The sequence below is a fragment of the Microchirus variegatus genome, assembly GCF_963457635.1.
Source record: "Microchirus variegatus genome assembly, chromosome: 4".
NCBI classification, from domain to species: domain Eukaryota; kingdom Metazoa; phylum Chordata; class Actinopteri; order Pleuronectiformes; family Soleidae; genus Microchirus; species Microchirus variegatus.
This window is the reverse complement of record NC_139805.1, coordinates 32394128-32408271: the sequence shown is the minus strand read 5'-3', so window position 1 is coordinate 32408271 and position 14144 is coordinate 32394128. Positions and strand designations below refer to the sequence as shown.

Here is a 14144-nt window from a genome sequence, read left to right as displayed (position 1 = left end):
GAGCTTCACAGGCCTCAGTCTGTGGCCTGAGGAGTTTACTGAATGACACGCTGTTGTCAGAATGTCAGGATGTCATGTTGGCATGTTTGAAATGTTCTGTGATATCACACACACACACACACACACACACACACACACACACACACACACACACACACACACACACACACACACACACACACACACACACACACACACACACACACACACACACACACACACACACACACACACACACAGGTTCACACAGCTGTTTTTCTGAGGACCCTCATTGACTTCCATTCATTTGAACAGCCCTAAAACAAAGCATTATCGCTAACCTGAACCAAAACCAGTTAACCTATAGATCACAAAAGAGTATATTGGCTGTTTTTTTCCCCCCATTACTATGTTAAAACGTCCATCTTTGAGAGCAAAAAAGTACTCAAAATGTTTAAAATCTGAGTCAATTAGAGAAATGTAGAAATGCGTTACAGTTCAAAGTTCCCTTGGCTCGTTTTCATGGTCAAATATGGAATAAAAGCGGTCAATTTGGCAACTTTGGTACAATTATTGCTACTTTATATCACGACTAAAAATGTGATGTAAAATTAATCATAACTTTGAGGTCAGAGAATCTCGATCAGTGTTCCTCAAACCTGTAACTGATGATGTTCTCTAAATGCCGTTTTGATCAAAAGCCAAAATTATTCAGTTTTAACGAAAACAAACCAGAAGATATTCACATTTAAGAAGCTGGAAAACAATCCAACAGCTTGTTTTTCAAGTTACAGATGATCAAAATAATCGACTGGCCACAATTCAAATCTTAGACCTGAACTTGAGGACCAGGTTTTTGGTCTCCATGAGGACGACCAAGTCCTGACAAGGTCAGTGTTTATGCCAGAAAATGTCCTAAAATACAAGTACTCCATGCACACATATTATGTACTGCATTATTATTATTATTATAACTTGCTCTATATATATTTTTTGGGGTTTAATTCTTGTGCCGCACTTTGCAACTGTGTTTTGAAAGGTGCTGTAATGAAGATATACGGAATTCATAACCCAACCTGGCAACCGTTCATATCCTTCAGTGAAAATATGGAGGCTATGAAAACAGCTGCACAACTGTGTAACGTGTGGTTTTCTGTGTGTGACGTCTTCGCGAAAAATGTTTTATGGACGTTTATGGCTTCGTGCTCTATGTGGCCACGAGTGGTCTGATCGTTTTGGAGATTGGGGTGGTGGTGGAGGGGGAGGGGCTGAAGTTTGTTTGTGTTTATGTTGCCTGTATTGTCCATAACAAAAGGAAAACAAAGAAAGTCTGGTTGAAATAACTAAATATTAATTGAATTAAAAATCCATTTAAACTAAAGTTAAACCACGTTTTGCCTTAAGGGTCTGATCACTATGACAGTATTATGGCATTTTCATCCACACCTGACCTCCTCGCCAAGTTTCCAGAGTTTTCATGCACATTAACTTGCTCAAAAATTACTGGAAATCCACGGATATGATGATAATAATAATAATAATAATCTGAAGGAAAGCAATAGGTTCCTTGCACAAATTTGTGCCAGGGGCCATTTCTGCCCCGAGCATTCATGCTAAGGCCCTAAATATGAATAATAATATTCTGACAGAAAACACTTCAAACAGTGAACTAAACAGTTGTTTAGTTTTTCCTCTGACAAAAATAAAGCAGAAGGAAACCTGAGAGCAAAATGACAGGTGTGTTCTGTGGAGCTGTTGATGGATTTTTAATCCAAACAAAGGCAGCGTTCCCCACAAAAGCAAACACCGGTGGCAGCTGGTGGTAGCTCCGAGGTTAAAGCCCAATTTATACTCCTGCGTAAAGTGCTCTGCTTAGGCTACGCAGAGTCCTCTGCGTCGACGCAGAACCTGTCGAAGAGCCTCTGCGTCGTCTCCGGGTGCACGGAATATTTTTTAAGTGTCCGTCACTCCGTCAAGGGACAACGGAGACGGCAAGAGCTGCGATTGGTCCTCAGGACAGGCCGAGCTAAGCTGCTCTGTGCCGGCTCACAGTGAGCACCGTGCGTCTACAGAGGGCGGAGCTGAACACCGCCGACTTCGTCGCTGCCGAACTATAAATACATCATATCTTAACACACACAGCACATGTTTAGACTCTAAATGGCCAATTTCTCGCCTCAAATTATCTTAAAACTGCGTTCCGGGACACAGAAAAGTGACAAACGGCCGCTGTTTCAACAACAACAGTCTTTCTCCCTCGGACGCCATTGCTCACTGTAGCCAAAAGCACAACAACCTTGCGCAGCGACCCCTAGTGATCGGGCGGGAAATTGCAGCGCCTATCCGTCACCACGACGCAGAAGTATAAAGGCTCGAGTGGTCTACGTGGTGACGCAGACGGATAACGCATTACGCAGTCGGAGAAGTATAATGTGGCCTTAAGAGTGCGGTTATTACCGTTTATGGAACTGTGTCTCATTCCTCTTTCTTTCCTCTTTATGCGATGACTTGTGTGTAGTAAAGGTTGATTGATTTGGGTTTTTTTTCTTTTCCACCAGATGCCCGGAATTTCCTGGACGGCATGAACCACAGCGGCGGCTCCACAGAGGGCGACCTGTTCAGATCAGACGTGTCGGTCACTCCCGCTTCCTGTCAGAGGATATTTGGCTCCATGTGCTCAGTGTCATCAGGAAGTCCCCTCCCACACACAGACAGGTACAGGAGAAAAAATGTCCACAAAAAAGAAAACGTCCCGACAAGAAAGGTGTTTTGTCAATGGTCGGTCCACACGAGAGTAGGAAGATGAGTACACACACACAGGTTTGCGCAGCTAATATTTCATTAGTTTGGGACCAGGTTTTGGTCACAACACACAAATAGACCTGGTATCTAAAGCATATTACTGGTGTACAGGATGTGTGTCGACATTTTTACGCAAATCAACGTTAGTAAAATCGTATAAATTGTCCTAAAGAACCTCGTTCAAACTTCTACAATCAGTGTTTTAAATGAGCTCTATGTTTTTTCAGTGTGTTTTATTCAATTAAAGATAAATTAGAGAGTTTTCCCTGTGATATGTGGCCTTTTCTGACAGGAACCTGAAGTTTGTAAAATCACTCACTCCAAACCACCTGCATCGTTCAGTTTCCAGTGAGAAAGTTTGTCTAATAGTGAGATTACGTCGTTTATATACTCTTATATACTTAAAGGGATAGTTCGGAATTTTGGACATAAGACCTATTTTCCAACTCAGCCGGTGAGACGTCTGGAGACGTTTTCAAGAACTTTCATTCAGTTCTTCTAGTTGCCGAGTTCACTGGTGCTATGGCTAGCGCAAGTCAATGGTACCAGCTAGCATGGCATTAAAAACACTCATACTGACTCCACAGTGCACCCAAGGCAAATCAATTGTAACGGCAGATCATCGATGTACATATCTGTGTTGAAACAAAACTAACCTCGCATCGCATTAATTTTTGAGGGACTACTTTCTCAGCAGCAGCGGAATCAGTCCGCCACTGCCATAGCCTAACAGGAAGTATGACGCGCTGCTGCTGAGACATAAATCTTTCAAATTGCAAGGTTGGTTTTATTTCAAACATTCTATCAACACAGATATGTACATGGATGATGAGTGTCGGTATGAGTGTTTCTAATGCCATGCTAGCTGGTACCATTGACTTGCGCTAGCCATAGCACCAGTGAACTCGGCAACTAGAAGAACTGAATGAAAGTTCTTGAAAACGTCTCCAGACGTCTCCATCACACCAGCTGAGTTGGAAAATAGGTCTTATGTCCAAAATTCTGAACAATCCCTTTAAAATAATCCACATATTCATGTGTTGCTATATGGAGAAGGGGCGGGGTTTGCTAACAGCAGTAATGGACAGGAAGTTAGCCAAAACCTGTGTACGTGCTCCCTCTCACTCCCTGTGTGTGTGTGTGTCTCCTCTGCAGTGCCACGCCTCCTCCAGTATGGCACGACCGCACTCCCAACTCCCTCAACTCCCCGTACCCCGCCCAGCCGTCGCCCCCTCTCTCCATAAGCACACCCAACGCCCACAGTTCCCCCCGGGGGGCTCTGAAAGGCCTGGGCGGAGGTGTGAGCGTCCGCAGCAGGGAGCCAGACAGCGCCGACTTGTCCTTGTTGTTGGGCAACGGCAGTCTGGACCACAGCCTGCTGGAGGCCATGGAGGGACTCGGGAGTCTGAGCCTTTTGGGGGACGGGGGCCTCGCTCCACTGCTGCCCGAGAAGAGGAGGGTATGGGGCGAGATGGGGGCAGACCTCGGCTCCCGCTCCCCTTCTCTGAGTGGCTTTTCCAGCCCTCACAGCGGGAGCAACCTCAGCATCCCTTTCTCGTCGTCCATGACCCCGGACCCTCTGAGGGGACACAGTGGGGCCCCGTCACCCGGAGCAGGTACAAGGATTGAGAAATGCTTCATTCCTCTCCATGCACGATTGCATGTGACTCTGTTTCTGTGACACAAGCTGGCGATAATATTGCATATTATGGCTCCTTTACAGCTCGTCAGTATTGGGAGTTTTCCTCTTGACGTGGCGTGTTTCCACTAGCTCGACTGGACTCGGCACGGCACGCTTATTTTGCTTTTCCATTAGTGATAGTACCTGGCACTTTTTTTAGTACCAAGCTAGCTGAGCCGATACTATGTGTGATATCGTCAGACTGCCGGCCACTGATTGGTCAGAGAGTGACGTCACAGGAAGAGTCATGAGCATGACGTCCGACACAAGATTCAAACCTAATAATACTGAACTATAGATTAAAGTAAATAAAACTTCATCAATCCTGAAAACTTGAAAACGTTAAAGGTGCATTATGTAATAAATCCAAAGCAACTGGCCGTCAAATCCTCCTAATATGTCACAGAGACTCAGCAATAATGTTCATATAACAAACTCACCACCAACAACAACAGTACAGACAAAATATTTGCATTAAAAAAATTTTTTTGCAGACACAAATCATGTTTATGTTTTGAAATCATGTTTTGGCATGTGGCGCCACCTACTGCCGTCTACCAATCATTGCAGTCAGTAGAGTCTCAGCTGCCGAGCAACCACGGGTTGCCAGTTACGTCAGAAAAACGAAACCTTAAAGACCTCGGTATTTTGAATTTGAATGTAGTAACTGTTTTTGGCCACATTCTTACATATGGCACTTTTAAACTGGAAAATCAAGTGAGAAGTATACTAGATCATGTTCTTTTTGACAACAGTAACGTTGCCCCCTGGTGGCTACTTAATATACTCTTACTTCTAAATTGTCCTCAGGCAGAAAACTGGAATACGACGTTCACCTTATACATGCCTCAGACCAAGTTGGTGTCTTTCTACCATCCATTAACTTGTAAAATATTAAAGTCTTTAATCTGACATCTTTCTTTCCCTATTGGATTTAGAATATTTTCATTCTGACAAATTATATTTAATTTATTTCCTTTTTTTTTGGTCCCTGACTCTCTTTTCTCTTTCTCATAAAAAAAACAACCCTTTGAAAACTGAAAATAAAATATTTAAAACTGAAATAAATATGCCATTGTTTTGTTGTTCTGAAATGTATTGTTTTTGGGCTGAAGCCAGACTTCTAATCCTAACTCGGAGCTTTAATCTGTGTCTCACAGACTCGGGGGGGAATAAGCAGGACACTGTGAAGTTTGTTCAGGACACTTCAAAGTTCTGGTACAAGCCCGACATTTCCAGAGACCAAGGTAAATAATAAATATTAGCTTTAGAACTTTAGAGTTTACAGCGTTTAGAGTTTAGCTTTATCTTTGTTGTTTTTCCTCCTCAGCCATCGCGGTGCTAAAGGACAAAGAGCCGGGCTCCTTCATCGTCAGGGACAGTCACTCGTTTCGCGGGGCGTACGGGCTGGCGATGAAGGTGGCCACGCCCCCTCCGTCCGTGATACAGCAGAGTAAGAAAGGTGGGTTCAAAAAATGACAATAACAGCCCTATTTCACCTGGTCTTCATATTATTTTTTGACATAATCGTGTCTTCGTGTCTCTGCAGCGGGAGACTTGTCCAACGAGCTGGTGAGACACTTCCTGATCGAGTGCACACAGAAGGGAGTGCGTCTCAAAGGTTGTCCCAATGAGCCCTATTTTGGTGAGAAAAATTGCGGAAACTATCAATATTTTATCGTACTTAGAAAGAAAATGATGAAATATCGGAGTGATATGTGTCAAATCAGAAATATTTCACCATATTCATACACAAACTCCATTTAAGCCCCACATTTCTTGCATTTTATGATATGTTGCTCTCATTATAGACGGTTTAGAGTGTAAAAAATGTTCCCAAACGTCTGGTATTAATGATTTATTCGTTCAACGGAGCAAAGAAACCAAAAAAAATTCATATTTATGAAGCTGGAAAATCAGAAAATGGGCCTTATTCATTAAAAAAGGCTTATAAAAAGTCAAATATTGGTGTATCAGTATAGTTTAAATTAATCTCAGTATCCACAGCTAATCCCCAGCAAAAAGTAAAGGATGAATTTGGATGAAATTTCTTGTTTAGGGATATTTGTTTTGTCCCCGTGGAGAAATGATTACATTTTGATGGTGATATGAATTCATTTATAAACAACCTTGAAAGATAAAGAACAATGTGAGGAGCTGAGCGGCCTTGGCTGAGGTTTGCTCTCACTCTCACTCTCAGTGAGATAAACAAAAATGTATTTTGTCCTACGTGTAGCAAAGAAAAAGCTGTAATCCACCGCAAATTATTGGATTTTATTTAACTTTACTTACTTAACTAGTTATAAAAAGTCTCGCTGAGATGAAAAATACACTCAGTATAATGTGAAATTAATCAAACATACACAAACTATCTACTTGAAATATACACAATACAATTTCTGTGTGATGTGCAATAAACTACAATAACACAGACACTGCACTCAGATTAAATAATCCATTGCATTTGCTAAAATTACAATAGGAAAGGATGTAAAAGTCACTGTGGCCTTGAATTGCAATGACCTCTGCCACCATCTAGTGGTCAGAAATGTGAGGTGCAGCTTGCACAGCTAAATAAAATGAACAAATGATGTCTTTTTTTATATATATATCTTATGTAGACTTTACGGTGGCCTGGAAGTGCAAACAACGATTTGTTTCAACTTTAAGTCATTTGTTTTTGTGTGTTTCATGTTTTTAAAATAATGGTTTGTACTTCCAGGCCACCGTAAGACTTCATTTAGCTTTTAAATGTTCAATGTCTTCATAAAATTCAATGAGAATTCACTACGATCGACGTATATTTGTTCTTTTACGACCATTGTGCGATGTTCTCTGACGTCTTTTGGTGTTTTTGGTGCAGGACACACTGAAAAGTTAGAATAATTGGTCTGGGTTGTGTGTGTGAAAATAAGATTATGATTTCATGAATGTTTCCCTCTCTCTCAGGAAGTCTCACTGCTCTGGTTTGTCAACACTCCATCACACCTCTGGCTCTGCCGTGTAAACTCATCCTGCCTGATAAAGGTAAACATGGACGTATGTCTTCATGTCCTCCTTAAATTGTGGACATTATAGCTGGTCTCACTACTTCAAATGTCTCGTTTATGTTCATGGTTAGGATTTAACTAGTTTTTTGTTGTTGTTGTTGTCCTCATGTTGTCCTCACGAGGCTGACCGTCATCTCTGAGGCTGTGGATAAGTTAGGATTGTGATATTTAAATTGAGGTTCGGTTAAATTTGACCCCCCCTTGACCACCAGGCGGTACCCAAGAGCATTTTATTACCTTTATTTTTCTTTTTGTACATGATTATCTACAAAAACACAACTGCCTAGATCATTTTATGCAATGTAGTTTTCGTGGTTACAATGAATGCATCTCCTATATACTTTTTTAGTCGGCTGACATTGGAAATGCCATTTTTTTCAATTTTACATTCTGTTATGTTTTTGTTTTAATGATAATAACCTCATTACAGACCCGGTGGAGGAGGTGAACGACTCCCCTGCACAAACGGCGACAAACTCAGCAGCGGAACTCCTCAAACAAGGAGCAGGTACAGAACACAGAAAACCACGGAACTCCAGTGATGTTTGTATCAGTTAAATCCGTCTAATTTACCTCTTTCTTTCTTTCTTCCACCTGTGTGTGTGTGTGTGTGTGTGTGTGTGTGTTTTGTCGCGTGCAGCGTGTAACGTGTGGTACCTGGGCTCCGTGGAGCTGGAGTCGTTGACGGGTCACCAGGCCGTGCAGAAGGCCACCACGGTCACGCTCTCCACGGACCCGCCGCCGGCCTCCACCGTCGTCCACTTCAAGGTGTCGGCGCAGGGCATCACGCTCACCGACAACCAGAGGAAGTGAGTCACTGTCGTCGTCGCACACAAACACACACAAACACACACACACAAGTTTGCTTAGCTGTTCTTCTTAAGACACGCACACATTCTTAGTAAGTGGTCTACATCCTTAAAAGTGCATTATGTAAAAAAATCTAAAGCAACTGGCCATAAAATCCTCCTAATATGTCACAGAGACTCAGGAATAATGTTCATATAACAAACTGAACTCACCAACGACAACAGTACAGACAAAATATTTGCATTAAAAAAACATTTTGCAGACTGCAAATCATGTTTATGTTTTGGCATGTGGCGCCACCTACCGCTGTCTACCAATCATTGCAGTAAGAGAGTAGAGTCTCAGCTACCGAGCAACCACGGGTTGCCAGTTACGTCAGAAAACTAAACCTAAAAGACCTTGTTTTTTTTAATTTGAATGTAGTAACCGTTTTTGGCCACATTCTTACATATGGCACCTTTAAGCAAGAAAAGAGCCACAAACTCTATTGACCCATAAAATGAAGAAAATAACATGTATAAAGGTTTTTAAACAGATATAATACATATATATATATATGTATGTATATATATATATATATCTCAATCATATACATATACATACATATACATATATATATATACATATACATAAATATATATACATATATATATATATACATATATATTTATACATATATATATACATATATATTTATATATATATGTATATATACATATATATATATACATATATATAGATATATAAATATATATACATATATACATATATACATATATATATATATACGTATATACATATATGCATATATATATATATACATATATACATATATACATGTATATATATATATACATATAAACATATATATATATATATATATATACATACATATATATATATATACATACATATATACAGAAAAGAACGATACACAACCTCTTATAAAAAAAATATAAATAAAACACAGAATTATGTAGACCTGTAGTCCTTCCACTGCTTGGAAAATGAAGCCACTTTGAAATCAATGACGCAGTATTTGTGATTGTATGTCGTTCATGATTGAGATAAAAGATTATAAAAGTGTGTGACTTCTGTGTGTGTGTGTGTGATTGTGCAGGTTGTTCTTCAGGAGACACTACGCCGTCAACACGGTCATATTCTGTTCTCTGGACCCACAGGGCAGGAAGTGAGTCCTTCCTTCTGTGTGACTTTTATTGATTTATTTCTGGCACTAACACGATCGTCTAATGAAGTTTTTTATCAGATCAGATGATCAGAGATCTTTGTGGTGAGATGATTCAAAGAGCTCCTCCAGGCGTTAACCTACAGTCGACACTTGCACGATGTAGATTTACAAGCCCAACCTTGTTCATTTTCTTTGTTCAATGTTGAGTAGATCGAGCGATTAAATACTGCAAAATGGCTTACTTGATTTGACCATGATTTCAGTACACATCGAGATAATCGTTATTGCAGCGTTGTTGACAATCTTAATCTTGCTAGGAAATAATGTGCAGTTGTGATGAGATGATGTTGTAAGACCTACTTTATAGTTTAAAGGCCACTTTTTACAATAATCTAATCGTTTCATTTTTACCACACAGATGGACGAGAGGCAGCGGATCCACGGCAAAGTGAGTTGTTTACTTTGATTGTGTACCCAGTGAACTCTTAGAAAAGTAGAACCATATAAGGTTCTTCGACTTGTCCTCATAGGAGAACCCTTTTGGAGGGTTCCACCAAGAACCCCTTTAAAACCCTTTTATTCAGGAAAGGGGTTTTAAAGGGTTCTCTGGATCAAAATGGTTCTTACTGGAACCATTAGTGTTACCAAGGACCCTTTTGGAACCCTTAATATTAAGAGTGTGTTTCAGAGCCTTTTACATGATTAGAAAACCTTATTTTTAAAAGGAACCCCGACTATAAGACTTGTAGTTCTTAAAAGATAAATGTTAGTATCAGTTATAATAAATTGATATAAAAAACCTTCTTGATGTCTTCGTTTTTATAAAATTTGTAAAAATAGTTTAACTCGTAGGTCGCCATTGTTGTTAACGTCGCAATGCACTCTGGGTAGTGACGTAAAAAGGTTGTACTGGGGGCTTCGGGACCCTGTTGTGACTGTTCAGCATAAACATGTCATCTGCGAAACACACAGGAGGAGGACAGCTGCTAAAAGACCTCACCGGAGCGGGTGGATACAAACGGAGACTTAAACCAAATGCCTGTCCGACAATTCTCCCACATAAGGAGCCTAAACGCCCGCGTGAAGCGAGTGAAATTCGCGTTAAAAAGCGGCAGAGACGAGAGACGCTAGATGCTCTCCTGAGCAGACAACCCGCTTCTGCAGTCACCGCTTCACTGTATATCCATGTATGGAGACGCAGTTGCCGCACAAACACCACCGGTTTTGTCCCACTCTCGTCTCATCCCGTCTTTCTTGCTCTTCATTTTGATGCTCGTTTTGTGAAACATTGTCAGTGCTGTCCTCCTCCTGTGTGTTTCGCTCGGGTTCAAATTGAAAAGGCTGAACAGATGACATGTTTATGCTTAACAGTCACAACAGGGTCCCCGAAGCCCCCAGTACAACCTTTTTACGTCACTACCCAGAGTGCATTGCGACGTTAACAACAATGGCGACCTACGAGTTAAACTATTTTTACAAATTTTATAAAAACAAGGACATCAAGAAGGTTTTTTATATCAATTTATTATAACTGATACTAACATTTATCTTTTAAGAACTACAAGTCTTATAGCTGGGGTTCCTTTTAAATACTTAGTCGCTCTTTTTAAGGGTGATATTTAGAGATATTTTAAGTTGTTTCTTAAAGATTTAGGGCACATGCAGTACTTTCATTCTCCCATTCTCCATGTATTTACTCTATATTTTGCCATGTATTGTTACTTCCTCCTCTTTGAAACTATGTTTCCCTCTTCTGTGCTGTATGTTGCACAAGATTTGACTTTATTGTTCCCATATCAAAGAAGACCTGGATCAAACTGAAGCAGAGCGCCGCTAAAGCGAGTACAATACAAGAGGTTTCCTCTACCTTTTTCCTGTATTTGCAAAAAAAAATGCTTTGAAAGCCGTCTCTAAAAGTGTCTTTCGTCGTCGTCTTTCCGTTCTCTCTGCCAGGATCTTCGGATTTGTGGCGAGGAAATCGCAGAGCGACACCGAAAACATCTGTCACCTGTTTGCCGAGCACGACCCCGAGCAGCCGGCAAGCGCCATCGTCAACTTCGTGTCAAAGGTCATGATCGGGTCGCATAAAAAGTAACGCGAGAGAGAGAGAGAAGGGAAGAAAGAGACTCTGTGCAAGAGATAAAACAAGAGGACGACGTCTGTGGAGAATGAACTGCTGCCACTAGAGGGAGCCAAAGCTGTACAGATGCAAAGCATGTCATCCTTCTTTTCATATCTATATAAAACGTGTATAAAATCTCGATTTATCTCGTTGATGGAATTCAGTGTCGAGAACAAATTTGACTTCCGATGAAAGAGAAGAACGTTAGAAAATAGTCTGTAAAAAAAAACCTTTTGCGTTACCACGGATCCCGTAGTTGTTGTGTCGCTGTATAGTCGTCGCACGACAAAGCCAATGATGTGGTCGCATCGTGCCTCTTCATCTGTATATTGCTCAAAGTATTTATGTGTCAAAGGCTTTTGTTTTCCACTAATTATGTACATGATGTCGTCTATTTTTGTATATTGTTAACACGTGCTGTACATACGGATTAAAGGATTAAATCACCACTTAATCCTGTCATTGGACAACTCACTTTCCCAAACCAAAGTCCATAGAGAAACTGTGTATTTTTAGTAGTGCTGGGCACTCCGTGACGGCTGACCGTAAAAAGACGCGTCTGACGTCACGTATACGTGCCGCGACACCGGAGTCCAGGCACAGGTTTACCAGTTAGCTTCGTTAGCTCCTTTAGCGCCGTTAGCGCGCCTGCAGTTGAACTGGAGCGGTCTGTTTATTAAAGGAGAAGAGCAGCGCTACAAATAACTAGCATACCTGTGTACTGCGTATGTGCCTCTGTTTTTAAAGTTTAGCGTTACTTTAGAGACTCATTTTAACAATCGGGAGTCACGTAAACATGACGTCACACGCGTCTTTTTCCGGTCAGTGGACATGGAAACGCATTGTGCGCTAACATTGACACCGTTAACACGGCCAGCACTAATTTTTAGCTTCACTGGGACACCGGAGCTGCCGTTCTACGCCTTCATCGTTTGGTAAATTTCACTGCTGAAACCAACTATTTCCAACACCACGTCTGAAGTGAGCGTGTGTAGCCGTGATGCAAAATCGCTTATTTTCTCTGTGTAGTTTGGTGCAGGAGAGTGAATGTTTGATATCGTGACACAATTTTATCAGAGGAACCTTTAGTTAAATGGATAAAATCTGTTTTTTTTCCAATCAACAATCCATTTAATGTGCTTGTTAGACTTAAATGTGCCGTTTTTGTGTCATCCTTCCTTTCCCCTTCCTTCCTTCCTCTTCGTTCCTCTCTGTGATGAATGTAAGAACATAATGACTGTTACCGCAGCTCCTCTGAATCCGAGGCCTTGTTAAAGGATTAGTTCGCCCAAATTACTAAAAACACAACTAACAATGTGCAGTTTAACCACACAGGAAGCTCCACTTTGATGTCAACAGGGTTTGAGGATTCAGCAGAAGAGCAGATTTTTTTTTTTTTTTTTTTTCTTAACACCGCTCCCACGACTGTAAAAAGAAAAATGACTTCTTATATATCGGAAATTATTTAAATCAACAGGTTTAATTTCTCCTTTTCCATCGCTGGTTAGGTGCACGTGTGCAGGTCTTAGTGCATTAGAAGACCAACAGGTTTTATTGTGATTGTAGATTAATAGTTAAGTTAGTTTCGCACGCAGACAACATAAGGCCCTGGGGCCAAATGCGGCCCGTGAACCACTTTTTTCCGGCCCGCCACATCCTCACAGTTTCAAAATGTGATTATAGTGAGACACGATGAAGAGAATGAATCCTCACAGTATCTTTGGGACCTTTTTTCTGCCATAAATACCGACCTAGAGACAAAAACCAAAGAACATTCTCACATCTTTCACATTAATAGCATTTAAAGGGCTGTTTTACAAATTTTTTTTCCCCCGACTTGGTCAAATTAAGAGTCGACGTAAATGTTTCATTCACATTCTATTACAGAGTTGGATTAAATTTGACCTTTCAATTTAATTTTTTCCAGATCTTTTACTTAAAATAAAAGTTGTTATAATTGACAGAAACACAGTGAAGAGCAGTGTAGCGCTCAGTTTTATTAATTTTCATTGTTGTGGGAATGAGACTGAGAATGTCTCTCAGATCCACTGTCTGAGGATCAAATAACATATTTATCTATGAAAATTAGTAAACAAACCTATGTTTATTGGGTGAAGTTCCCCTTTAACTCACTGTAACACACAGCTAGACTTTTAATTTTGAAATATTTACATTTTGTAGTCATTTTTTTTTGTGAATTTTTACTTCATTTTGAAATTTAAATGTTGTGCATGTTGCATATAAATATGGATTTAATCATTAATATATTTTAAAACTCTGGGAAATCTCTGGTTTTGACAGACGACACACATTTTAATGCCTCAAATGAAGATACAGGGTCTAGGACCGGAAATCTGTGCACCAGAGGTGAGAAAACATGTCACTTTCTAACTTTTCACTTTAAAATCAAAAGGCCCAACTTGCACTTTTTGGCCAATAGATGGCAGTAATTAGCCATCGCAGCCCACATTCCACACAGAATAAGGAGAGTGTGTGTGTGTGATGATGAGG

General features: G+C 40.5%; 1 protein-coding gene across 1 annotated transcript in view; it reads left to right on the top strand.

Moving 5' to 3' along the window:
* LOC310926492 (tensin-3-like) overlaps positions 1 to 12013 on the top strand; it is a gene marked incomplete at its 5' end in the record, with an annotated part of 57013 nt that extends 45000 nt beyond the window's left edge. Inside the window, 11 exons of the mRNA XM_083888636.1 lie at positions 2538 to 2694; positions 3937 to 4397; positions 5623 to 5709; positions 5793 to 5924; positions 6012 to 6107; positions 7412 to 7489; positions 7943 to 8020; positions 8153 to 8321; positions 9443 to 9511; positions 9930 to 9959; positions 11465 to 12013. Of these exons, the coding sequence (XP_083744762.1) occupies positions 2538 to 2694; positions 3937 to 4397; positions 5623 to 5709; positions 5793 to 5924; positions 6012 to 6107; positions 7412 to 7489; positions 7943 to 8020; positions 8153 to 8321; positions 9443 to 9511; positions 9930 to 9959; positions 11465 to 11606 (1499 nt within the window). The 3' untranslated portion in view covers positions 11607 to 12013. The remainder of the gene's footprint in view (positions 1 to 2537; positions 2695 to 3936; positions 4398 to 5622; positions 5710 to 5792; positions 5925 to 6011; positions 6108 to 7411; positions 7490 to 7942; positions 8021 to 8152; positions 8322 to 9442; positions 9512 to 9929; positions 9960 to 11464) is intronic.
* Positions 12014 to 14144: the final 2131 nt, after the last annotated feature.